Source organism: Taudactylus pleione, unplaced genomic scaffold (genome assembly GCF_031769625.1).
Source record: "Taudactylus pleione unplaced genomic scaffold, aTauple2 ptg000046l, whole genome shotgun sequence".
Lineage (NCBI taxonomy): Eukaryota > Metazoa > Chordata > Amphibia > Anura > Myobatrachidae > Taudactylus > Taudactylus pleione.
In genome coordinates this window covers 10,962,892-10,988,626 of record NW_028284448.1, presented here as the reverse complement: position 1 = coordinate 10,988,626, position 25,735 = coordinate 10,962,892, and the positions used below count along the sequence as shown (strand labels likewise).

Here is a 25,735-nt window from a genome sequence, read left to right as displayed (position 1 = left end):
TGATTGTGGCTTTGTGCTTTTTATGCCAGACTTTTTTCTCTGTATCTGTTCTTATTGTTTATTGACATGTGGGTCTGTCCAATACATCACTCCAGGGCAATTTTGTGGCTCACCTTTCCTGGCAACCTCTACTTTTGTTTGAAATAAAAAATGTAATAGCATTTGGCCCAGGGCCATCTAATTATAGCAAATATGTGGCCTTAATGTAAATACTAAGCACCTGGGCAGCATTTTTCTGTGTGTGGAATATTGACATCCAGCATGTCATCATACACAATGTCCACACTGACACACTTGACACTGTCATGTCGACACATCATGTTGGTGTTGTTTTAATGTTAGGCTTCAACTATGGATAGGGTTAGATCAGGACTACGCTGCAGATAAGGTTATGGTAAGATTAGGATTAGATTTATATATATATATATGCACACTTTATACACCAATCAGCTATACCATTAACTCCACCTGCCTAATATTTTGTAGGTTTCCTTGGTGCCGCCAAAACAGTCCGGACCCGTCAAGGCATGGACTCCACAAGACCTATGAATTAGAGATGAGCAGTTCGGTTTTGACTCGGTTCATTTTACCAAGTTCGATTTATCTTATTGGCAACACATGAGAGCTGGATAACCAATAAAATGCAGGTTTTTATTAGATATGAACATAACAGAGTAAAACCAGACTGCTCATCTCTAAGCTGAAGGTTTCCCAGCAGAACATTGCCCAGAGCATTACACTGCCTCAGCTGGTTTGCTTTTTTCCCAAATGCACCCACCTGTCCACAAGATGTAAAAGAAAACATGAGTCATCAGACCAGGACATCTTCTTCCATTGCTCCATAGTCCAGTTCTGATACTTACGTGCCCATTGTATGCACTTTCACTGGAAACATGCATGGGCACTCTGACAGGTCTGTGACTACACAGCCCGATACACAGCAAGCCGTGATGCACTGTATGTTCTGACACCTTTCGATCATATCCAGCATTACTTTTTCAGCTACAGTAACTCTTCTGTGGTATAGGACCAGACATGCCTATATTCTGTGTGCAACTGCGGGTGTATCTGCATGCGAAATGCTACGTTGCAGTGTCACAGCCGCTGACACTGTAACGTAGCATTTCACATGCAGATACACCTGCAGTCGCACATTAACTATAGGCAGGCTTGCCTACCCTCCCGATTTGGCCGGGAGCCTCCCAAATATCGTGTGCCGCTCCCAGGCCCACCGGAAAGGCAGACAAGCCTCCCAGCGGCAGCCGACCCCCCTTAGAGTAAACTAGAAATCCCTGCAGCGGGTGGGGACAGGGGGTTCATCGTGCTCCCCTCCCCCGCTTCACAATGCCGTTATTTTTGGCATTGTGAAGAGGGGGTGGGGCCACGATCACGCGGTCATGCCCCCGGCCCTGCCCCAATGCTTCATCATTGCCTGGCCACGCCCCCCCCTGTAAGCAGATATTCAGCCCCCTCCCGGAAGGAGGGATCTGAATGTCGGCAAGTATGAATATGGGCATGCTGCATATCATTTTAATTTGCAGAAGCTGCTTGTGAATGTTATTTGAGAATAAGACACATTTGAAGGTGAAAAGTCACATGAAAGTACGCTCAGCACTAACGTGTTGCACAGTGCTCACACGTTATGTTTAACACGACTTGTAGCGCACGGAGGTAGGATGTATGTGGACACATCTGTATATATAAAATATGTTGAAAACTTTATAGCATCAGTCCTAGATTTACTTGTTCTATGCAGTTCTTTCATTTTGTACTCCATGGATATGTATGATGTGATGTATGCAAATATTTTTTTTTGTGTGCATATAGTCAAGAGCATGGGACAACTTCTTTATTCTTCCAGCTGGATTTCAGTTTCCACACATATTTTTTTGTGTACGAACTACCACTCAATACCACTCAATGCAAATTATAATTTTCTATTGTGATAAATGCTTAGTACCACTTCTCTTGATCATTATGATGGGAGCGATACTCAGTATCACTTCCTGTTCCACGTGCAAATCTCATTTTGTTCTCATATTGTTCAAGTTTATCTTTCTGCCAGTTATATTTCTCAGCATTAATCCGTATTAGTGAAGCATTGAAGGTTGCACAGTTATCTGCCTATATTGAATCTCAGGAAGTAACTAGCAGACTGATCCGCTGTCAGAGCGGCTGATTGGTTAGCTATACACTCTTACCAATCGGCCACTTGATGTGTTTGCGCTGACATCACAACTGGGCGGGCATCTAAATTTGCAAGCCCAGTTGTGATGTTAGTGTTGGCGGGTCGCCCGTACAATATGTCTTTCAGATATATCAACATCGGCTGTGCTACAGGGCCGACCTAATATGTCTGTGAACAACATAATTCACAGACATATCGGGTATACACAGTCGCCGATGCACTCGTAATATATATCATTCATTGATCGAACGAACAATATACAAGTGTGTACCCAGCATTAGAGACCCAGGGCCTGCTTCTGAGGCATACACAGATGAGACCATGGCTGAGTCTCTTTCTGCAACAGTGTTGGCGTCTTTAGGTTAATGCCGCAATCGATTCTGAGCCTGCTGAGGCGCCCACTGGCTTCAGCAGTATTCCGTCATGACGTGTACTGAGTTGCACCATTGGCCGCCATATTTGCACCGTTGGCGGCAACATTGAAGATCGCACCACATCTGGCTAACCACCCTCCGCTTACTGCGTTCAATTTCAATCTGCGTCACATCTAACATGAAAAGTCAATTTTATCTGCTGGCTTTTAAATGAATACTTTGGGTCTGGTTCTGAGTTGCAGGAAAGATGACTGCATTCCTTGCAAGGACGCAGACATCTATACGGCCACACTGCCCCTATCCATCATTTTGTGAAAGTAACCATCATCACTACCAGCTCCATTTGCTTCAGCCCTATATCTGCTGCATGAAATCAATCTGAAATCAGGCAGAACTCTGCTTACGCTCAACTCAGCATAGCCCACCATTTTGCCTACATGCCCATGATATGCCCTCAGAAAACTTAGCCCTGATGCCACAAAGTTACATCCATTTAGCCTCTAGTGGAAATGGCACTAGTTGCATATGACTTTGATTTGCACATTATTGCTCATCGTTGTGTACGCTCGACATCAAAGCAGTGCTACAAATGGCAAGATCTGTACACATGGAGTTTCATACAACTGTGAATCAGCCTTTGTTTGCTGGTTAGTGTTAAATAATAAACCCTTTAGCAACCAGTGTCACTGATACGTTCATGCCGGTACTTATTTTACATGAAAAAAGTCTCACGTTCACCAACAGGTGCCTGTTTAACTTTATAAATAATTGTGTCTGCATATATGATGTTTTAACTGTGTGCAGTCAGTTACATGGATAGTGTCAATTCCATGTCGAGAAATAGATAGAACTAAAGTGATCTAATGTTCATTCTAGCACCCTTCACCTGTCACAACCCATGCAGTTCCTCTTTCCTGTCTGGGGTATTGCTCTCTGCTCTGGTGCTTCTAGCACACTCTGGTTTGTATCTGAGTTTGTTGCATCAGCTGAGTGTGCTAGAAGCATCAGAGCAAAGACTGACACCCCAGGCAGGAAAAAAGGACTGCATGGGTTGTGACTGGTGCAGGGTGCTAGAATGAACACTATGATCTATTGCACAGGTTCTCAAACTCTGTCCTCAGGATACCAAACAGTACATGTTTTCCAGGTCTCCTCACAGAATCACAAGTGAAATTATTAGCTCTTCTAAAATGTGTCAGTGAGTAATGAATACACCTGTGCACCTGCCAGGTGACCTGGAAAACATGAACTGTGTGGGGTCCTGAGGACCGAGTAAGAAAACCACTGATCTATTACTATTATTCTCACAATTTGGAGGCATTTGGCATTGTGAAGAGGGGGTGGGGCCACGATCACGCGGTCATGCCCCCGGCCCTGCCCCAATGCTTCATCATTGCTGTGAATCTGTATGCGTTGAAAGTAACAAAGGATTTATATAGTGAGACAAAAGAGGATAGGTGGGTGGGGTACAATGCACTAGGATCCAAAGTAACTGTTACCCTATGTGCAGCCCAATTAGACATCATTATGTGTGGGAGAGAGTGACTGTATGGATCAATCGTTTGCGATTGGTTCATGCAGTCACAGACCCCTACACTGTGTACATAGTACCTTTTATTGCCAAAGCTCCTCATGCTGCCCCCCCCCCTTCATGCACAAACAATAAAGCAACATGCGTGGCATAGCATTATACAGAAGCTTTGCATGCAGCTTAAATGGTGTCCCATAGGAAGCAGTAAAGCTGGAGCCCAGGAATCCTATTGTAGCCATTTCATGTAGTTCCACCCATGGACAGTACAGTCAGCATAACCAAGCCACTGGAAATGATTGCAATATGATTCTATTATACTTTTTGTAAGCACAGAACATAGTACATGTCGATGCTTATTGTTCCATTGAAGTGTGTTCAAAGCATATTGGCACACTTGAAACAGTCCTTTGAACTCCATAGGAGTGTATTGTGCATGTAACCATGAGTTTCTGTGGTTTCCGTGGCCCATTCATTTATATAGCCAATTAATTTAAATGGAGTAGTGCATAACTTATAGAGACCTCATTGAGATGAATGGGTTTCAGAAGTGAATGGACAATAGAAATGAATGGACTATAGACATCAATGGAACTGCACTAGTAATTATTTTTTCCCTCCTGTATTAGCGGCCATGTTGCATATGTGTGAGATCTCAATGCGAGAGAACCACGCATGCGGGATTTTCATCTGGGGACAGCAGCAGAACTTGTAAGTAACACATACTGTCATATTTAGATGCTGCTGTGTGTTATGTGACAAGTGTTCAGAAGGCTTTGCCACCATAGCTGGCTATAGAATCAGCATCATTAACAAAGGCCAGAGGCTCCACTGGAGAAATCTCTGATTTCACCACGATTTGCCTTTTCATATATTTTGGAGAAGCAGTAATAACCCTTTTTTACAGTGAAAACCATACTGCATTACCGCTTCATACATTTGCCTCTATGACCTAAACTCAGGAAAATAAGAAATGTAGTGTTGGATTTGGGACAAATATCCAGAAGCAAAACATCTAAATTTGGGATTGTCCTAGAAATTATAGGAATTTGGCAGATATATTTTATTTTGCAAAAAAACACACTAGCATTATTACTATAGACAACGTAAATGTGGACAATTTTTAAACAGATGTTGACTAAACGGAATAGTCTGAATAACTTGGGAGAACAGAGAGAATACTAATGAAGGTCATGAATACAAATAGATTCTAGAAAGACAAACTGATAGCAAGTGTCTGCTTTCTGTCATCTTGGAACACTGTTTACCTTGTGATGTATTTGTCCTTGGTTTGGTAGCTAAGCAGCCCTAAAGCTTTGAAACCATGGCTTCACTAAGATATTGTAACTGGAAATCAGATTAAAAATTCAACAATTGGTGTTTTGTTTTTTTTTTCTTTTAAAGGGCAGTACATGCTGCCAGCATATAAAAGCATTTTACAACATCAAGGAGCATAAAAAATGGTGCAAGGCATCCTATTTAACACAATGATTCAGTGTGTGGTTACCACTTCCTTACTGAGGGTTTCTGACTCCTGTGCTGGGCCCATTTTGGAAGTTTTGTGCTTTTCAGATTTTAATTTCAGTATCAGTAATATTTATTCAGTAACAACATAAATTATATTTTTTTCCAGAAGACTTGAATGTCCAGTTAATACTAATATGTTTACATTTTTTATTAAATAAACACCCCATAAAATACTTTGTGATTCTTACCAAACAACAAGAATCTATACTTAGGTTTATATAATAACATCTGCTATCTGCTGTGTTGGAATAATATGGTAGCCCAATAAGTCCTACTATTTTAAAAAAGTAGAAGACCTACCACATAAAATGAGGGTACCCCTGTTTTTTTGCAGGCAAGATGGGGGCGATGTGGGCAATAGATCCCCTTCCACCTCATCTCTGTAAAATGAAAACTTATGTATAGTGTTAGGTGTATGTGAGAATAACTACTAAGGGTTCACATAATTTCAAACGAGGGTTACCATGACTGTGCAGATGTCATTATGAGGGAGATAGGTCACATTTGTTAATATTTGTGGAAAAAAAGAGAGTGTCAAGCTGCAAAACAGAGTGCAAGGGATTTCTGTTGGATACACAGAAGGTTTCAAAGAATACAGAATCCTAGAGCCAAGATCAGACAAGGTGACTATCAGCAACAGTGTGACTCTTGTTGAAGACCTAAGGTATATAATAGCTAGACCCAGGTATGGAGGAGAAAACCCACTTAAAAGAAACCAGCAATCCGTCTTGTGAGCAAACTATTGAGTTTAGTGTAGGGACTTGGCGCTATGGATAAAAGCACACAAACAAGAACAGAAGAAAGGTGTTCTGCATGGAAAAACAAGATAACTACCTGTTTGCCTCTTATACAGAATAAGTGCATTAAGTATGTGACCCAACATCCTGAGCAGACCTCTCCCATCTTTCAGAAGTAGAAGCAAGCAGATGGACAAATGAGCTGAAGAGAAAATAAATCTCATGCAACACAACCGAATCTGGACCCTCACTGAATTGTCAGTAAGGTGTGTGGTCTGATGAAGGCTGCGACAGAAATAAATGAAGTGCTCATAAAAGAGTATTTTGTGAGGAGCAAAGCGGTGCCCTGCTATACACACAGGTACTGACTGACGGATGGCTATATCTACCCACTTATGTGCAGGGACGGACTGGGGCTCCAGACCAGCCCTGACATGAACCACTGTGTGCTCGCTGTAGGCCAGCCCCGCACTGCTTATGTTGATGTTAATTTTAGTCTATTTGGAGCAAGAGGGGGATGAAATGTAAACACTTCAAGCCCTAAACCAGCATTTTAGACAAGGGAACTTGGAAACATACATAACTCATTGGGCTGGATGCAGCAAGGGGAGAAATGCATTTCTCATATGCACCAAATGGGCTTGGATGTGGTGGGTAACGCCATCTTCAGCTGGAGTTACCCTATAGTAGCCTATGGGCTTCTCTCCGCAGAGTGCTGTGAGAGGGATCCAATCGGATCAGTCCCAGCACCCCCTGCGGCGTATCTGCCATTCTGTGCATGCGCAGAATGACACCAGAGGGTCTTTGGGGTCTTAGACCCAGATGTCCCTCATTCGCAAAGGACAGCTCTTACCGAAAGAGAGGCCCTTTGTGCATTACTTCATGCATACCGGCATGCATGCAAAGAGCAGCGGGATGCATCGCATCCCAAATGCAGTGCGTCATGCATCCTATATGGTTATTCATATTGAAGGAGGAGGCTAAGGCAATATTCTTATTAACTGAGGTATATAACTACCAGAGTAATCGGTATGAAATCCCGACAATGGAAGGAAGCCTGGTGCAGAATCTTGACAGCGGTAGGTAAGTACCCAAACTCCCCCCCCCCTTACCCTCCCTTGGGGGTGCCTAACCCTAACCTCCCCAGGGGGTGCCTAACCTTCCCTTGGTGGTGCCTAACCCTAATCCCACCCTTCCCGTGCGGCGGGATTCGGGTGTCGGCATATCGACGCCCGGCATTCTGTCCGCCAGCAATATGGCTACATACCCTACCAGAGAATCAGCAATGCAGATGCAATTTCTCTACTTTGCCACAGTCATCATATCTGACATTGCAGCAGCTGTAGAAATCTTATTTGTAAGCATTTCAAAGCCACGCCAAATGCATTAGAAGGCTGTGACAGGGTTATACTCTATTTAAAGGGAACATAATGTTCTAACTAAAATTTCCAGCAACTTACAAATGTAACTGACTGGATACATGGATGTGTATTGGGAATCGGTATGTAATGCCGGCGGTTGTTTAGTCTCCGGATGAAATAACGACAGTGACAACCCTCCCCTCCCCTCTCCCCCCCTAACCCTACCTTAGGGGTGCCTAACCCTAACCTCCCCCCTTAGTGCCTAACCCTAATCTCCCCCCGTTAGTGCCTAAACCTAACCCACCTCCCTGCACCCTAAACCTAACCCTCCCGAGGGTGGGGCCTAACCCTAAGTCCCCCCGGGGGTCCCTACTGGTAACCGCCCGCGCATACACGCTAAAACACCCCGCTTACCTTCGTTCGGTTAGCCGTGTATCTGGATTTAGTAGTGGGGCTAATGATAGGCGTTGGGATTTCGACGCCTATCTTTAGTCCCATGTTGTGATGTGGCTGTCGGGATATCGGCGGCCAGGATAGCGCCCACCGGTATCCTAACTACATCCTGAGGATTGGTGTGGAGATTTTACTGATAGAAGTCCACCAGTGTTTACTTATTTTTACTTGCTGGATGACCTGTAAGTTGGACTAGCAGAAAGCAAACGTCTGTAACCATTTCTTCAGTAGAGGCAGAATATGTTGCAGCAGCACATGCAAGTCAAGAGTTGGTAGGGCTGAGACAACTATTAGCCAACCTGGGACAACAGAGGCAGAACCAATACAAGTCCTTGAAGACAACCAAGGATATCTTCCACCGGCACAGGCAGAATGAGTTAACATAAGAACCAAGCAACTATTTGACAGATCGACTTGAGTTACAGTATAGTCAAACATGATTGCAATCATCTTTACAAAACCACTACCACTAGAGGTCTTACAAACGATTTTGGAAAAATATTTTTTTTTCCACTAAGCATCAGCTGTAGAGAAGGGGTTTTGGAGTATAATAGCTTAAAGGCTTATGGTATATATGTAGCAGATATATATGTAGATGATGGTCGTTCATATACACTGAACGACCATCATCTTCCAGGCAGCCATAGGTTCGACTGGCCCCGGGGGGCAGGTCCGCCCCCCTCCCTGCGGCTGCCGCTGCATGTGTACGGGCGAGCAGCTGATCGCCCTTACACATTTGCCGATGGATAGATATATCTGCAGATATATCTGTCATTCGGCTGTGCAGCCGACTGAATATGTCTGTGAACGACGTCGTTCACAGACATATCGCTGGCATACACTGGCCGACGGGCACCAGATATATTGGCCGATCAATTGATCGCCCAATATATCTGTCAGTGTGTACCCAGCTTTAGTTTGATTTGGGAAGCTATTGTCATTTTTTATTGCAGTGCTATAAATATGTGTATGTAACACTCACATTGTGCAAAACATGCAGCAGTATTTAGCCACCCACTTCTTGCAGTGTACCACAAAAGTCTCCCTCATTTCCAGATTCCCTGGTTCATGTTTCTGAAGGCTCCATATTACAGCTCTAAGTATAAATAGTGTTTACATAGAACAAGTAAAAATATACAAATGTGTCTAAGGAGAAACAAAGACACCAAGTCAGTAGTGTGTAGCGTCTGTCAGATAAATTTAGATGTGCCTGCTGGGAGGACAGCAAAGTACAGCTTAGTGGAGAAGTGCCCGAGGCTATTCATCGTGGCAGCATCTTGGGGCTCGGAGAGAACACAAGAGTACTATTATTACATAAAGACTAAAAGAATGGCACCTATTTTCCTGAAGATGTTGCTTAGGCTACTTGCAGACCTTTCTTCACAAAACCCTATAGTGAAGCATATAAGCGCAACGGAATTTGCTGCGCTATATAAGAAACTGTTAATAAATAATAAATAAATAAATAATATTTCTGTAACTTGTAATAAAGAAAAATAATCACTGGACAGCTACAAAGGGAGAATGAAAATGGTTTAGATTGGCTTTAACATGTTAAAGAGATGTGTGAGATTAATGGACAGAGGAGTGTTGTAAATTAGGTTGTTTGGCATGGGAAAAGGTTTAGTTGATATTTGTGAATTAAGATATTAGAACAGTAATTAGTAAGTTATCTTTACCAGAATGGATCATTGCATTGAAAAGAATTGTTTTGTGGAGTGCAAAGCGGGTAACAAGATTTGATTCTTAATCTTACCTCCAAGTATACTGCATACCTCCCAACTGTCCCACTTTGGGTGGGACAGTCCTGCTTTTCGGGGACTGTCCCGTCATCCCACCCACAGGCGCAGTGTCCTGCGAGGAGAAGATGGCGGGAGCACTGTCACAGCTACTTTGCAAAACAGCATCTACACAGTAAGGGATTTAGCCTGTGGTAGCCCAGCATCTTCAGGAGTGCTGGACATGCCCCCAGAGTTCTAATAATGAGACCACACCCCTTCCCACAAGGCCTCGACCCTTTTTTATGCACGCTAAAAACTCCCTAATTTAAAATGCAATATGTTAGGAGGTATGATACTGGTCCAAATAATTTGCGGCCATCCACTTGATTTTGACGATATAGCTGCTAGATTGAAAGCTGCAATTAGTTTTAAGATAAAATCAGCTTGGTTTTGAATTAAAACTAAATACCACTTTTAATTTAGTTATTTCATTGCCAAAATGTTGCTGATGCCTGCAAATTGAAGGCTATTACATTGGGCCAATATCTACAGTTTCCTGGTAGCCTTGTCCTTGGTGACGTAATATACTTAGTAATAATCTGGTTCTATAACCGATCCAGTGCTTTGTTTTCTGATTATAATCAGTGGGGGGTTTTTTACATCATTTTTAATTCTTGTAACTAATTTTGTAAACAGGTAAATTAGTTAATCATGAAAAAAATATGTGTGTAGAAGCTACTTTGTCTGGTTTCAACTTTATGTGAGTACCATTTAACTTTCTCATAGAAACAAAAAACATTGAATAGATATTATTCCCTCTAAAGTAAGCAGTCTGGAAACAAAAACGTTAAATGCTAGAACTGGAAGCCTAAATGTTGCTTTACTGTGCTTGTGCCATCCCCTGCACTTGCTCAGAAGGGCAGAACTGCTGTGTTGGAAGGATAATTCTCCAGTACTGGGGGCCTGATTCAGAGCCGGACGCTATTTGCGAACGGTCGTTCAGAAAAAGGGGCCGGATATTTAAATAGAGCGCTCGCTCTTTGCAGTCTGTTGACGCCTCTATGTCTGAACGAGCGAACGAAACATGTGCTCGCTATTTTGTAAAAAACGCCCCCTGGCCGCTCGCATCCTACGTCATCTCCGCTATTTATTTGATTAATCGAGTACATCGAAAGGCGTATGAACTGCTCGCAGTGCTTGTGGTTGGATTTTCCTACTGCAATCATGCGAGCAGTTCAGGCTAAGAAACAACCAAGTGATGTGGTCGATGACGCTGCTTTGTTAATTATGCACACCCTTAAAACGCCCGTTTTGACCTTTTGGCACGCCTGCGTTTGGATCTCCACTCCCCGTTTTCAAGCACCTTCCCCTGTTACCACCCACAAACGCCTCATTCTGTCACTCAAATTATCAGGCATTCGCTATTTTGCGAGCACATGAATTTGGACCGCACTGACTGGTTCGTGCATGCGTATTACGAGCCGTACGCATGCGCAGTTGTGCGAACATCGCTCGGAGCGAACGAGCGGCCGCTTACGAGCGGCTCTGAATCAGGCCCAGGGTCAGCTCTCCACCAACATTTTGTTATGGGGCCTGACTATGGAGTATAACTCCCCTGGCTTATAGGGAACAGTATTTTTCTTTACTGTTCTCTGATGACGCTTTTTGAAAAACAAATCAATTTTTTTTCCAAATACAGGGCTCTATTTGTTAAGCAAACAAAAACGCCCTATACCAGGTGCAAATTACACTAGCTTACACAGGTTAATACCTAAAAGCATGGTGAAGTCTATTTAATAATGATTGCAGTGGTACAGGTTGAGTCTCCCATATCCAAAATGCTTGGGACAAGGGGTATTTTGGATAACGGAATATTCCGTATTTAGGAATATTTGCATATCATAATGAAATATCTTGGGAATGGAACCCCAATATACACACAGAATGCATTTATGTGTTATATACACCTTATACACAAAGCCTGCAGGTAATTTTATACAATATTTTCAATAATTTTGTGGCTCAAGCAAAGTTTGTGTACATAAATGAAATTCATTTATGTTTTATACACAAAGCCTGAAGGTAATTTTAAACAATATTTTTAATAATTTGTGCCTTAAACAAAGTTTGTGTACATTGAACCATCAAAAATCAAACGTTTCATTTTCTCAGTCATGCCAAAATAATTCCGTATTTCGGAATATTTGGATATGAGAGACCTGTACAAGAACATCTCATGATGTCTATAGCAAGAACTATTTAATGAAAAATCAGATTTATTTAAATAATGCATTTTTTTAAATCTGACTGTCATAATTTTTTTTAAATATACTTTTTTTTTTTTAAATGTTTTAATTATATTTTTTATTACAAATGAAACCGAAAGCCAAGTCAAGGCTTCTAGTTCTACTGCGTATGGGTGATCCATCAAGACTGACACAACAAAGCATTAAGAACACGTCATAATAAATTCTGCCAATAACAGATTTTGTATTGCTGTAATCATCTGGCATAGAAAATCTGTTATTGCCGCAGATTAATATATAGGGGCCAAAGTAAATTAACCTGCTAAGTGGAAATATGATAGTTTTATGTTATTTATAATATAACCAGCCTAATAGTATAGCAGCTGTGTACTATTGATGAGGGGAGGCTCCGTCTCTCTCAGAGCTCTTAGTGGATGCTAAAGCTGGCCACAAACATGGCGATCTGCACACGATCAGCCGATGTGTACGATTTGTGTACGATTTCCCTTGAAACTCTCCCCGGCAGCTCTGCACACGATCTCCACACGATCTGCACACGATTTGGTGTCCAGTCTTCATACGATCTCTCCTGCAGTCAGACTTTCACAGTGCATGTCCCAGATTGTCAAATCTGCCTTACTGCATGGCAGATCTGACTATGCGATGTGCGACCAGCGGAGACGCGCATCGCATCGTGATCGTGAGTGGCGACTCGCAATTTACTCAGGATGTGGCCATATTTTACACGATCTGTCGTTCCAATGTGTTGGAATTGGCCAGATCAGGTAAAATATCGCTATGTGTGTGGCCAGCATAAGACTGACATTTTTGCTATTCTCACCCCCAATTGAATATGCCTCACAGTGTGGTCCTGCTCTCTTTCCTCACTCACAGCCACTGAATGTCAGGAGTTGATTGGAGGTGCACACCTGCAGTGTATACCTCCTCCCCTTGCATCTCTCACTGCCCACCGCACTCAAAAGCACACCCGCTTACACCCCTTGCGACTCGAAAAGGCACAGCCTCTCTGTACTAACATACCCCCTTCCCCTGATGGAAAAGGTTCACCCTGCTGGAGGGGAAGAACCACATCTTAGAAACAGAACCAGACACAACAGCTAACTCCTTGGCGAATGACAGGTCCATAATACTAGCGTGACTATATGGAGACATAATGAGCTTTATATTGTGACAACAGAACTCTCTATACCAATGGTTCCCAAACTGTGTGCCGTGGCATCCTGGGGTGCCTCTGGACACTTGCAGGGGTGCCTCAGGTTAGTGGTTCAGCACTAAATCAAATTATTTAAGGTCAATTTATTGTAAATATGTGGACAAACAGAAGCACAAACCTGTCCACCACCACATATCTGACCCTAAGGATGGCAGGTAAGCACAATTTACTTCACTTTACTACTGTACTACATTTTTTTCTGAATTTCTCAATAACAAACTTAAACTTAGGGGTGCCATGAAAACAATGCTGATACTCTAGGGTGCCGTGATTTAAAAAAGTTTGGGAACCACTGCTCTATACAGTTATAACATCTTACTAGTCAACAACTGAGTCACTTTTGCTAAATTACATTAAAACTATAACATCCGGTCAGCAGTTAGTATTTATCTGTCTGACGCAATGGATGGAAGTTTTCAAATGTCTACTTTGTTTCAGATGTTTAGGTGCTTTACAGTCCTTGATAAAATGACTCAGGGCCTGATTCAGCAAAGAACGCAACTGCGAATGCAATTGCAATTATGCATGCAGTTCAACTGCAATAGTATGCTAATTCATTGCGATCGCTATGCCCTCGCAGCACTACATAAAGACGCCCACCCCTCGCCACCACGCACAAACGGTACTTCCTGCCAATCAGTCTGTGATGGTTCTGCATAGCCACTGTGATGGCAGTCCCGATCGCAGTGGAGCGTTCATGCATGCGCACTGCGACACCTACACATGTGCAGTGCGCAACTATCAGCCAATTGCGTGTGTATTCGCAGTTACGATTTTGGCTGAATCAGGCCCTCAGTTCACATGTACATTACTTCTGCACTGTTTCATTACATTGTGAGAAACAAGCTGAGTAATGTGTCCCCGTTGCAGTGGATCATATTGGGAGGTAATAGTAAGTTGATGCATACTGCAAGCATGTAAGAGCTATTGCAATGATTTGGCTGTAGGTTTGTCAGTCAGCTAGTGAAGATAATGTAAGAACATGTGCCAGGCTGACTGCACATGCCAGGTATGTCTGCAGACACAATTCACTGACTCATTGTCCAGAATGTTGCTGACAGCTATAATTAGTGCTGTCTAAATCCTCTGTAGTTATTACCTCAGGAGGTGGTTTTAAGTGCAGACATTTTGTTACCAGGTAGGAAATTGAATACTCTTTTTCTGTAAAAAGAAAAAAAAAACTATGAATAAAAATGATGAACTTTCTGATTCTCTTGAAACTAGGTATGTGCGACATTTTCTGAATTCATAAAAACTAAAAATTGGGTGGATTTAAAATTTTTATGGTCACTTTCTAGCTCAACTTAAATACGATTTGACTAATGTAAGACATTAATAATCATGTATTACTGTGAGATGAGGAGCACGCTGACGCTGCCTCCATACTCCGTGCAGACAGGTAAGCTGAGCAGATGGTCTTTAGGACCTGTCTGAGCTCAGTGAGACGTGTCCGGTCTGACGTGTATCTGTTCTTTTGTGGCGTCTTCACACATACTCCAATATACTATGATTGCAGACACAAACACCGCAAATACACTATAGTGTGTCGGCAGATTACTATCTGCCAGTGCATTTAGCACTCCGATGCCTGGTACACTACAAAGCCCAGTGATACCCTAAAGCTCCAGGCTGCTTCTATATGCTACAGTTATACCGGTCATAATCCTGTGGCTTAGGCTACTTGCTGTTCTACCTGGTTCAATAAACCTAAGAACTAGTTAAACAGTACCATGTGTGCACTAACTGCCACCAGCACCAAACAACTGCACAAACACACTCAACATCATATATACCTTGACCAAGTGTATTACATCTTGGTGGGTAAATTGTATTGAGCACTACTACATCCAGCATAACTGCTGCGCACTGCACTATTACATAATTCTGCTAACAGGTAATGGGCTCAGCAGTCTCAAGTTAATAGGCTCTGGATCTCTCCTATTATACACATTACATTTGTGTTAAGTATAACTTAAAATGTGTTTACCTAATTTTGCAGCCATTCTAAAATGTGTTGGAGACCTGCTTTTTCATGGTACACATTGAGATTCATGAGAGATGACTCTTCTCCCATGGTACCCCAGCCCCAGTATAAGCCACTCTGGCTTCTGGGTTAGGTACATTATGTGGACAAAGGATGATTGACAAGACAGACAAGTGAATCTATGTTAAAGACAGTAATTTATCTGCCCGGGAGTGTAAGTCGTCACAGGTGTCACAGTCAAGATAAGTGATCTTGCAGAAAAAAAAGGTTTATGTAGCACTTATGAATTATTTTGCATGGTGAAGAATTTTTTAGATAAACAAAGCATTTAGCTTAAAAAAAAACAATTGCTTGCTTTCTTCTTGCACATAACAAGGTGTATTCCTACTGCTATTGGGATGTTCCTCTATCTGAGCTCTTTGGGCCTGATTCAGCAGTGAATGCAAGTTCACGGCTGATCGCAGATTCCCGATCGGGAATCTGCACGTTCGCAGGACCCATTCTGCGAGTGTGCAGAATTGGTCCTGCGTAGTCGCATGCACGCAAACCCTTGAATGCCTCCCGGAAACGGAGGCATGTACGCCCCGTTTTCCAGGAGTGGCTAGCCCAGGGTCTGCATTGATCAATGCAGTGTCCTGGGCTCACAAGCTGGCCAGCCTGAGTAAGCTGAGGCTTACTCAGATGACCGGAGACGCATCGCTGTCCACCATCGAGACCTCCGATGGTCGCTTTGATGATCCCAGCTTGCGACCTCCGTTGCAGTGCTGGGATTGCAAATGCAGCAGGGGGTGTCATATACCTCTTGCTGCATTTGCATTATTGCCTGCATGCAGCTCTGCAGTTGCGATCCTTGCTGAATCAGGCCCTTTGTGTGAACATTTGTGGGTTTGTTGCTGACCTAATGGAAATGTGCAAGCCTAAATAGTCACTTCACTCAAACTACTGCCTTACACCACTATAGGGCCGGCCCATTCATTCAAATTGCATTTTTATTTTTTACTCATAAACAGCTACTTATGTTGTGTTTTTTAGTTCATGTGAAATGTTACATTTTACAGTTTGTACTGCTTTTTTGAAATTGGACCCCTACATTTTCCTTTCTATGCACAATGCTTCTGGATTTTGCAAAATTCACCCCACTGAAAGGATTTACCAAAGCCCAATTACCGAAAAAAAATGAAGTAATTTGGTGTGGTAAAGGCAAGCACTGGATCCGTTCTGTGAACACGCTCCCTCCCTATCCCTCCTTCCCCAGCAGGCTCCTGAATAGATTTGAAGCTCAATTTGCACAATTATTGTTTTTTTTCTGTTGAAACACCAATACAATCACTTGAAGCTTCAACTGAGTTCTGTCTATTTGTCTCACCAAACACACACTTATTATAGATAAAACAGCCACAAAATTTATGTTAAGATAAAAGGGAATATTATACTTTGATGCATATTAATTTGCCCATTACTATTAATAGATATACAGTACAATACAGAGATTATCCTAGTGACCCCCATACTGTACAAAGAGCATTTTAGGTATTTCACAGAGAGCACCAAAGTGATAGCCACAGAAGACAGAGAGTATCCAAATGACTGCCATAAAATACAGAGTGGATCCAACTGACAGTAATACAATGCAGAGATAATTCTAGTGACATATATTCAATACAGACAGCATCCAAGTGATAGCCTTACACTATAGAGAAAACCCAAATGATAGATATGCAATGTAGATAGCATACTAGTGACAGATAATCAATATAGAAAGCATCATTGTGCCAGAAACTAAATACAGAGAGCATCCTAATGATACATGCTCAATACAAAGTCATCCAAGGTATAACCAATAGCATTCCAGTGACCGATATACAAATCCTACTGATGGCCACACAGTACAAAGAACATCCTAGTTTTTACCATGCAATAGAGATTACATCATACTTAGAGGAATATAATATAGTGATCATCTCTTTTGAACATCAAACAACACAAAGAACATGCTAGGGACCTCTGTACAGCACAGACAGCATCTAAATTATGGACGTATAGAACTGAGGGCATTCAAATAATGGGCATACAGAACAGAGAGCATCCAAATGTCCACCATACAATACAGAGTGCATCAAATGACTGCTATGCAATACAGAGGGTATTCTAGTGAACACCATACAATACAAAGAACATCTGAGTTACTGCCATAGAATACAGAAAGCATCATACAGTAGCTACTGGCATACAATAAATACAATGAGCATCCCAGATACCTCATACAATATGAGCACAGAGAGCATGATAGTGATGACCATATGGTATAGAGAGTATCCTAGTGATGGTCATACAATATAGAGAGTGTTCTAGTTATTGCCATACAAGACAGAATCCTAGTTACTGCAATACAATTCAGAGAGCATCTTACTGTACTACCATTATATAACTAGGGATGAGCGGGTTCGCTCCCCTGAGCACCGAACCCACCCGAATTTCGGGGATCCGGGGCGATCCGAGGCGCACCTCGGAACTCTTCTCCTGCTCCGGATCCCTAATCGAGGCAAAACCTCTTGATCCTCTGTGTCGGATCTCGAGGTTTTGCCTCGAGCGCCCATTTTTAAAAATGCCTTTGCCTTCAATGGGCAAAGCTCTGATTGGCTGACAGAGCCATCTGTCACGGCTCTCAGCCAATCAGCGTTATGGTGGCCATTTGCATGTAGCATGAACCCAGGAGATCCATGCTAAATGCATCTGTGTGACTGACACAGAGCATGGATGGGTCAGTGAGACCCGTCTGTGCTGCTGTGTATTTCAATGACACAGATGCACGCATGGACCAGGAGATCCATGCTACTTGCATCTGTGTCATTGACACAGAGCACTGACGGGCCCGTGAGAGCACTGAAGGGTCCGTGACACCCGTCTGTGCTGCCGCGGTAGAAAAAAAAAAAAAACTGTAAAAAAAAGAAAATGGCGTCTTCCCCTCCCCCCAAAAAAGAGCAACCCGCCCCGGGCATTAGTGACCAAGTGCTGGGTGTGCTTAAATGCAGGGGACAAACGACGTAGGGGTCCCCTGTACTAAAGCACAACCAGCACCGGGCTAGTCAGAACCAGCCCTGGTTGCCAAAATATGGGGGACAAACGACGTAGGGGTCCCCCGTATTCTACGCAACCAGCACTGGGCTCTAATCCGGTCCTGGTTCTGGAAATACAAGGGAAAAAATTAGTAGGGTTCCCCTGTATCTTCCAGAACCAGCACAAACTTTTTCTAACGGAGGGCTGATGTCACAGCCACCGGGCCCTCCAGCCGCAGCATCAGCCCTGACCGCTAGTCAGCCCAGGCCGGGGATCCCTGGAGAGCTGGGGACCTCCCCAATATAGGGGTCCCCCTCTCCAGGGCACCCCAGGCTGACAGCCCGGGTCTATCCCCGCCATCCCTGGTGGCGGTGGGTGGCGGGTTGATTGTGTGGTGTGGTATAAATAAATAATAGCAAGCATTGGCCCTCATTCAGACCCGCTCGCAAGCGATATGCGCTCGCAAGCGGGTCGATGGTTGTGCATTGCGCACGCTTCGGGGCTCGCTACAAATGGGGCGGCTGTCGATGTTGATCGACAGCTCGCTCCATTTTGTAGGCGGGGAAGGGGGTGGCTGGACAAATGGAGACGTTCCTGAAGGAACACCTGCCGTTTGTGGGGGGCCCTACTGACATCACCAGTGATGTCAGTAGTGAGCTTCCAGCTCTATTAGAGCCGGAAGCTCACTGGGGCTTGCGACAGATGAGACCCTACCACAAGGGTCTCGTTGCAAGCCCGATGGTCGCGACCATCGTGACCATCACCTGGCCGCTCGCAAAAGCTGTGGGTGGTCACCCACAGCTTAGCAAGCGGCCAGGAGGCCGGCTTTAAGAAAAAAAAAGCGGCCGCCCTCATTCAGAGCAAGCGCTCACTTTTTGCGAGCGGCTCTGAATGAGGGCCATTGTCTTTACAAGTAGAACTGCAGGTCCCAGCAAGCCTGCCCTGCATGCTGGTACTTGGAGAACCACAAGTACCAGCATGCAGGGCATTAAGGGCCCACTAGTACCTGTAGTTCACCTGTAAAAAAATGTTTAAAAAAAACACAGGACACACCGTGACAGTATAAGTTTATTAAACATACATGCACTAACACATGTACACACACATATACACCCACATGTACACATACTCACCTATGTATCCCTGTAGCTATCGGTCCACTTCTCCGGTAAAGTATCCATAGAGGACCTGTGAAAAAAAACTATACTCACCATCTCCTCTGTCCTCTTCGTTCTAAAGTAGGCATCCCACGGACTTGGCCAAAAAAAAAAAGAAAATCCCGATCCACGTACTTAAGTACCATTCAGTAGAACGGTACTTCCCGAATGACAGCATAGCGGCGAGATATCACCATGGAAACCCCGCCGCTAAGCGTTCATTGGCTGAGAGAGGTCATCCCCCCGTCTCTCAGCCAATGAACGGCTCCCTCCATTGTAGTCAATGGAGAGCCGCAGGGTTATTAAAGTTTACCCTGCAGTTCCCACCATTGACCACATTGGAGGGAGCTGTTCATTGGCTGAGAGACGGGGTTTCCATGGTGATATCCCGCCGCTAAGCTGTCATTTGGGAAGAACCATTCTACTGAATGGTACTTAAGTACGTGGATCGGGATTTTCATTTTTTTTTTTTTTTGCCAAGTCCGTGGTATGCCTACTTTGGAATGAAAAGGACAGAACCTCGCATAGGAAATGGTGAGTATGGTTTATTTTCACAGGTCCACCATTGGATACTTTACTGGACAAGTGGACCGATTGCTACAGGGATACATAGGTGAGTATGTGTACATGTGTGTGTATATGTGTGTGTACATGTGTGAGTGCATGTATGTTTAATAAACTTATACTGTCACGGTGTGTGTGTCCTGTGTTTTTTTAAAAAATTTTTTACAGATTAACTACAGGTACTAGTGGGCCCTTAATGCCCTGCATGCTGGTACAGTGTGTGTCCTGTGTTTTTTTAAACATTTTTTTACAGGTGAACTACTTGTGGTTCTGCAAGTACTAGCATGTGGGGCAGGCTTGCTGGGACCTGCAGTTCTACTTATAAAGACAATGGCCCTCATTCAGAGCCGTACGCTCTGAGCAGAGCGCACGCTCTGAATGAGGGCCGGGCTCCATTTTCATGGAGCGTCCTCCTGGACGCTCGTATAGCTGTGGGTCACCACCCACAGGCTATACGAGCGTACTTTGTGATGGCCGCGATGGTCGAGACCATCGCGACCATCGAATTTGCGAGCCGGAGCCTGCGGTTGAGGTTTTCAACCGCAAGCTCCGGAGTGATTTTGGCTCTATCAGAGCCAAAATCACTCCCACTGACATCACTAGTGATGTCAGTGGGCCGGCTTCTGACGGGAGGCGTTCCCGTGGGAACGCCCCCGTCAGGGAGGCACGCCCCCGGCACGCCCACCAAAGGGGGCGTGCTGTCAATCAACATTGACAGCACGCCCCCTTTGATCGGACACAACGAGCGAAGGACTTTCCTTCGCTCGTCGCGTCTGGCGCATGCGCACGACGGAGCTCCCTCCGTCGTGCGCATGCTCAGTGCATAACATCGACCCACTTGCGAGCGGACAGCCGCTCGCGAGTGGGTCTGAATCAGGCCCAATGTTTGCTATTATTTATTTACACCACACCACACAATCAACCCGCCACCTACCGCCACCAGGGGTGTCGGGGATAGCCCAGGCTATCAGCCTGGGCCTGGGGTGCCCTGAAGAGGGGGACCCCTTTATTGGGGGGGTCCCCAACTCTCCAGGGATCCCCGGCCTGGGCTGACTAACGGTCAGGGCTGATGCTGCGGCTGGGGGCCTGATGAAAGGGCTCCCCTGGCCGTGGCATCAGCCCCCCACAAGAAAAAGTTCGGTGCTGGTTCTGGAAGATACAGGGAAACCCTACTCATTTTTTTCCCCTGTATTTCCAGAATCAGGACCGGATCAGAGCCCAGTGCTGGTTGCGCAGAACACGGGGAACCCCTACGTCACTGCAGTGCCACTCCTAGATGGGCCACATGTTTGTGCCGCCCACTTGTGTCGCTTAGCATAGTCATCCAGCTACCTTGGTACAACCTTTTGGCTTAAAAACAATATTGTGAGGTGTTCAGAATAGACTGGAAATGAGTGGAAATTAATGTTATTGAGGTTATTAATAGCGTAGGAACAAAAAAATACCCATTTTATGTGATTTTAGCTGTTTTTTTAATATTTTAAGAAAAAAATCCAGATTCAAAACCAAAACCTGAAAACAAAACACGGAGGTGAGGTTTTGGCAAAACCAATCCAGATCCAAAACCAGGGGAGATCCAGATCCAAAACCAAAACACGGGGGTCGGCGCACATCTCTATATATAACACAGAAAGCATCTCAGTGACTGCAAATTACAGAAAATTTCCTAGTGAACGTCATACAACAGTACAATTATGTAAGGTGAATAGATGGCCGCAATTTCATATCAAAAGATGAGTGCCTCGTGATTTAGTTACAATGCCATAAGTGATGGTAGAAAGACTACTTGGTTGTATGAATGAATAACCTTTGTAAGAAACATGAACATAGCCTTGTTCCACTGCATAGTGATTGTCTGGCAATGTTTACTCAACTTCATATGTAATAAAAAAAATCTAGCAAACTAAAAATAATGAAATTGTGTATTATTATTATTTTTATTATTACTACGTTATCTCGGTTCCTTTTGTAATACTTGTTATGTTGGTGTTAAAACACATTTTCTATCCAACATCTTTTTACAATTTATTACATCAGCCCTTTTGGGTTCTCTTTTTATATTGGAGATCTGGATGCTCTCATTGACAGAATTATACATATTGAGTTCTCTCACTTTTTATGCTCAGATGTTCCTAATATAAATAGTTATGATCTACTTTATGGAAACTAAAGGCCCCCATACAGCAGAGATTGATTGCAGCAATCGTGCAATTTGCAATCGATTGTGTATAAAAATCTATCCCTTTTTCAATCGATTGCAGATTGCAGAATTGCAACAATCGATTGAAAAAGGGAAAGATTTTTATACACAATCGATTGCAAATTGCACGATTGCTGCAATCAATCTCTGATGTATGGGGGCCTTTACTCTATTACCATCCAAGATTCTCATAATAAAGGGCTTGTTTATGAAGATGCTGTTATAAGAATGATATTTTTATTACCGTAAATGTGGATGATATGTCAACCCGATTGCCGGATAATTGCACAGAAATACTATTGTCCCATGTACTCCTGTATCTATCCTGCTTCCTGCTGGCTACAGGTTGTGTATCACTAATGTAGGGGATATACCTAGCCAAAAATGAGAATATTTCTGTGCACCATAATGTAGTTTCAGTCTGTTAACTGTTTCCTTTCCATTTCCTGAATTTTAGTAGAAGATAAACTGTTTTTATATGTCATACAATTTGATTCAAAATAATTTTTTTTTTATTTGATGTATCAATTAGTACATTCATTTTTATCATTCCTTTTAGCCTGTACGTTGGCATATTGACCTGCAGCCCTGGGCTGGTTCCTTACATTCTCTTAATGAAGAAGCAACACGATTCCTTCAATACATCACAAAATCTCAGGTAAATAGGATTTGCCAGTCAAAAACACAGCTGTGGTGTTGATTAGTATATGATTATCCTTTTGTTTCTTACTAATAATTAACTGAACAGCAAATAAGAAATATGCAGTCTTCTGTGTCCCAACAAGTACAATCTTTGAAGTAGGAGAGAGACTATGGCACATAAAAACTGAGCACATTGTCTTTCGGCCATATTGTATTATGACCTACTGTTGCTAATGACCCACTTTCTATCATACAGGTGCTTACACATGGTCACACCACAGGTTTTCTGTGGAGTAACATGACTCCTCTTAACATTCCATTTCTATGCAAAGAGGATTATAGCATCATGGGCCTGATTCTGAGTCTGATGAGTCAGATGCACTGCCGATGTTGTACGCAGTTGAGCGCTATTTTTCTTGCACTGCGCATGTGTCCAGAGTTCATGCACACACAGTAGCAGTTATGATTGAGACGCACGGGAGATGCTCGACGTCAGTCAGGTCTTGGAAATGTATTGGGTGTTCCTGATTGGTGACAGGGAGGTGGACACATGGAAATGGTCCATCTTATGTGCGTGCTATGGGAGTGTAGCGGGTATGTCCCTGAAGTGGTTGCGAACTCAGATGTATAATCTACACAGTAAAAGAAATTGCAGATCACTACGCGATCATTACTGTTCAAATTTAAATGTATATTGTAATTATATATCATATCAGGAAGTTAACATATCATTGGCCAATGATACGGGCCTGCCATCAACGTCAAGGTCACCTCATCGGGCAGGTCCCTAACACTCTGGGGTTCGCATCTGGAGCGCAGGGCAGTGGCAAATGCAGAATTTCTAGAGGGGTGTTTCCAAATGCTGGAGTTTAGAGTGTGTGTGGCCAGTCCATAAGTAGGGTAGAATTAGCACTTAACCAGCTTTAATATGCGTCATACAAAGTATATTGTGTGTCATAATTCCAGCATATAGAGGACCAGGGACCATGTAATCCATTAGATGCGGCAGTAGGGCCATCCTGCCTGAGGTGAATGTTTCTATTTTAGATGTGAGCACCATTCCAGAGTATTAGAGCAAGTCCGGGAGTCTGGGAGCAGCAGAATAACCTAGCACTGCCCTGGACATATATGTACATATTGGGCTCTATACCAGCACATCCAAACAGTGAATGTTTTCCAGATCTGCTAGTTGGGGCACAGGTGTATTTTTTACTGGCTGACACATGTTAAAAGATCCACAGGTGGTGCTAATTATTTAATTTGTGATACTGAGAAGAACATGCAGCACTAGTAAAATTCTATTATATTACTATTTCTATTGTGGTCATGGTGTGGGCTGGGGAGGGGGGTTTCCAGGAAGACAGAAACCCCCCCTGCGTTTGCATATGCAGGGCACCCCAAAAGACAGCCCAGCCAAAGAGCTCCCCAGGGCATCACACGAAAAAAAGTGACATTGAAGTGTTCTAAAGTATCGGGTGTGTGAAGATAGCTATTAAGTGTTGGAAATAGTAATAATGATAAAGAATATGTGAAAAATACGTGAGTAATAAACAAACATAAGAAGTGATATAGGTTAATAAGGCCAGGATTGCCCTACAATGATCACAGGAGGGAAGATGGGCGGTAAAAGCTTACTCATTTACTGCTGCTATTACTGTCCTCACATAAGATGAGTGGCAGTTATTTTCTTATAGTCTTGTACACAATGTTGTGCCTGAAAGAAAAAAATGGTCACCACTCATCTTATATGAGGACAGTAATAACGTCCTATAAAGTGATGCTGCAGAGGGGGTAGGGGTCACATAGACTTCAGCCAAAATGTTGTCTAAAGCTGCATACACATGTAAAGATTTTCTGTCCAACCATCCAACTAGTTGATTGGTTGGAATAAAAATCTGGTAACATACGGGAGTAAGTGATGATCAGCAATTTGCTCCTAAATGCCAGAAAACAGATGAAATGGTCGGTCAGACAAGTCTGTTAAATGTTTGATCTAAACAATTTGTTCAAACAACAGTTTTTGTCCATTTTCCGGCATTTGGGAGCAAATTGCTGATTGTCATTTGCTTTCATACCTTACCAGATTTTCATTCCAACCAATCAACTAGTTGGATGGTTGGACAGAAAATCTTTATGTGTGTATGCAGCTTTAGACTTAGATAAAAGGGAAAGGAATTAAGAATGTAGGAGGATGGAGCAGTTGGACTTTGGCAGTACATACAGCAGAGTACAACAACAATATCACACAGGGATTTTTGTTTTGTAAGTTCTGGTTTACACTGTTTTAACCAAAGAAAGGGTAGAAATCTGCCCAACTCTCGGCGCTAATATATGATTAATGAAAAACCGTCAATGGTGATCAGCAGCAAATGCTAGGAGTTTGGTGTGAACTCCAATATAGATAAAATCAAAGTAAAAACACAGGCACTGCGCTATGATCACAGCTGACTAAAATGAGTGATCTTGCATAAACATATGCACAGACTGGAATATATTGAAGATAGGTATATTTTACTAATGAATGAATAAACATATATCATAAAAATGAAATTCAAATAAATTACAGGCAATACATGAAAAACATGGAAAACTACATATAAATGAATTCAGATTAAAATATATTGTTGCAAAGTAAAATCCTCTAATAGACAATGTGAAACAGTTGCAATGTTGCAATAAATGTATAAAAGTTCAGCTTCACTTGAATAATAGCAATTTTTGGCAGAAATTTGCTGGATATGTCCTTATAGAAGGAAGGTGTA

At 43.1% G+C, this 25,735-nt stretch overlaps 1 protein-coding gene across 1 annotated transcript in view; it reads left to right on the top strand.

Moving 5' to 3' along the window:
• METTL24 (methyltransferase like 24) overlaps positions 1-25,735 on the top strand; it is a 70,476-nt gene that overhangs the window by 8,191 nt on the left and 36,550 nt on the right. Inside the window, exon 2 of the mRNA XM_088460414.1 lies at positions 22,891-22,989. Within this exon, the coding sequence (XP_088316540.1) occupies positions 22,891-22,989 (99 nt within the window). The remainder of the gene's footprint in view (positions 1-22,890; positions 22,990-25,735) is intronic.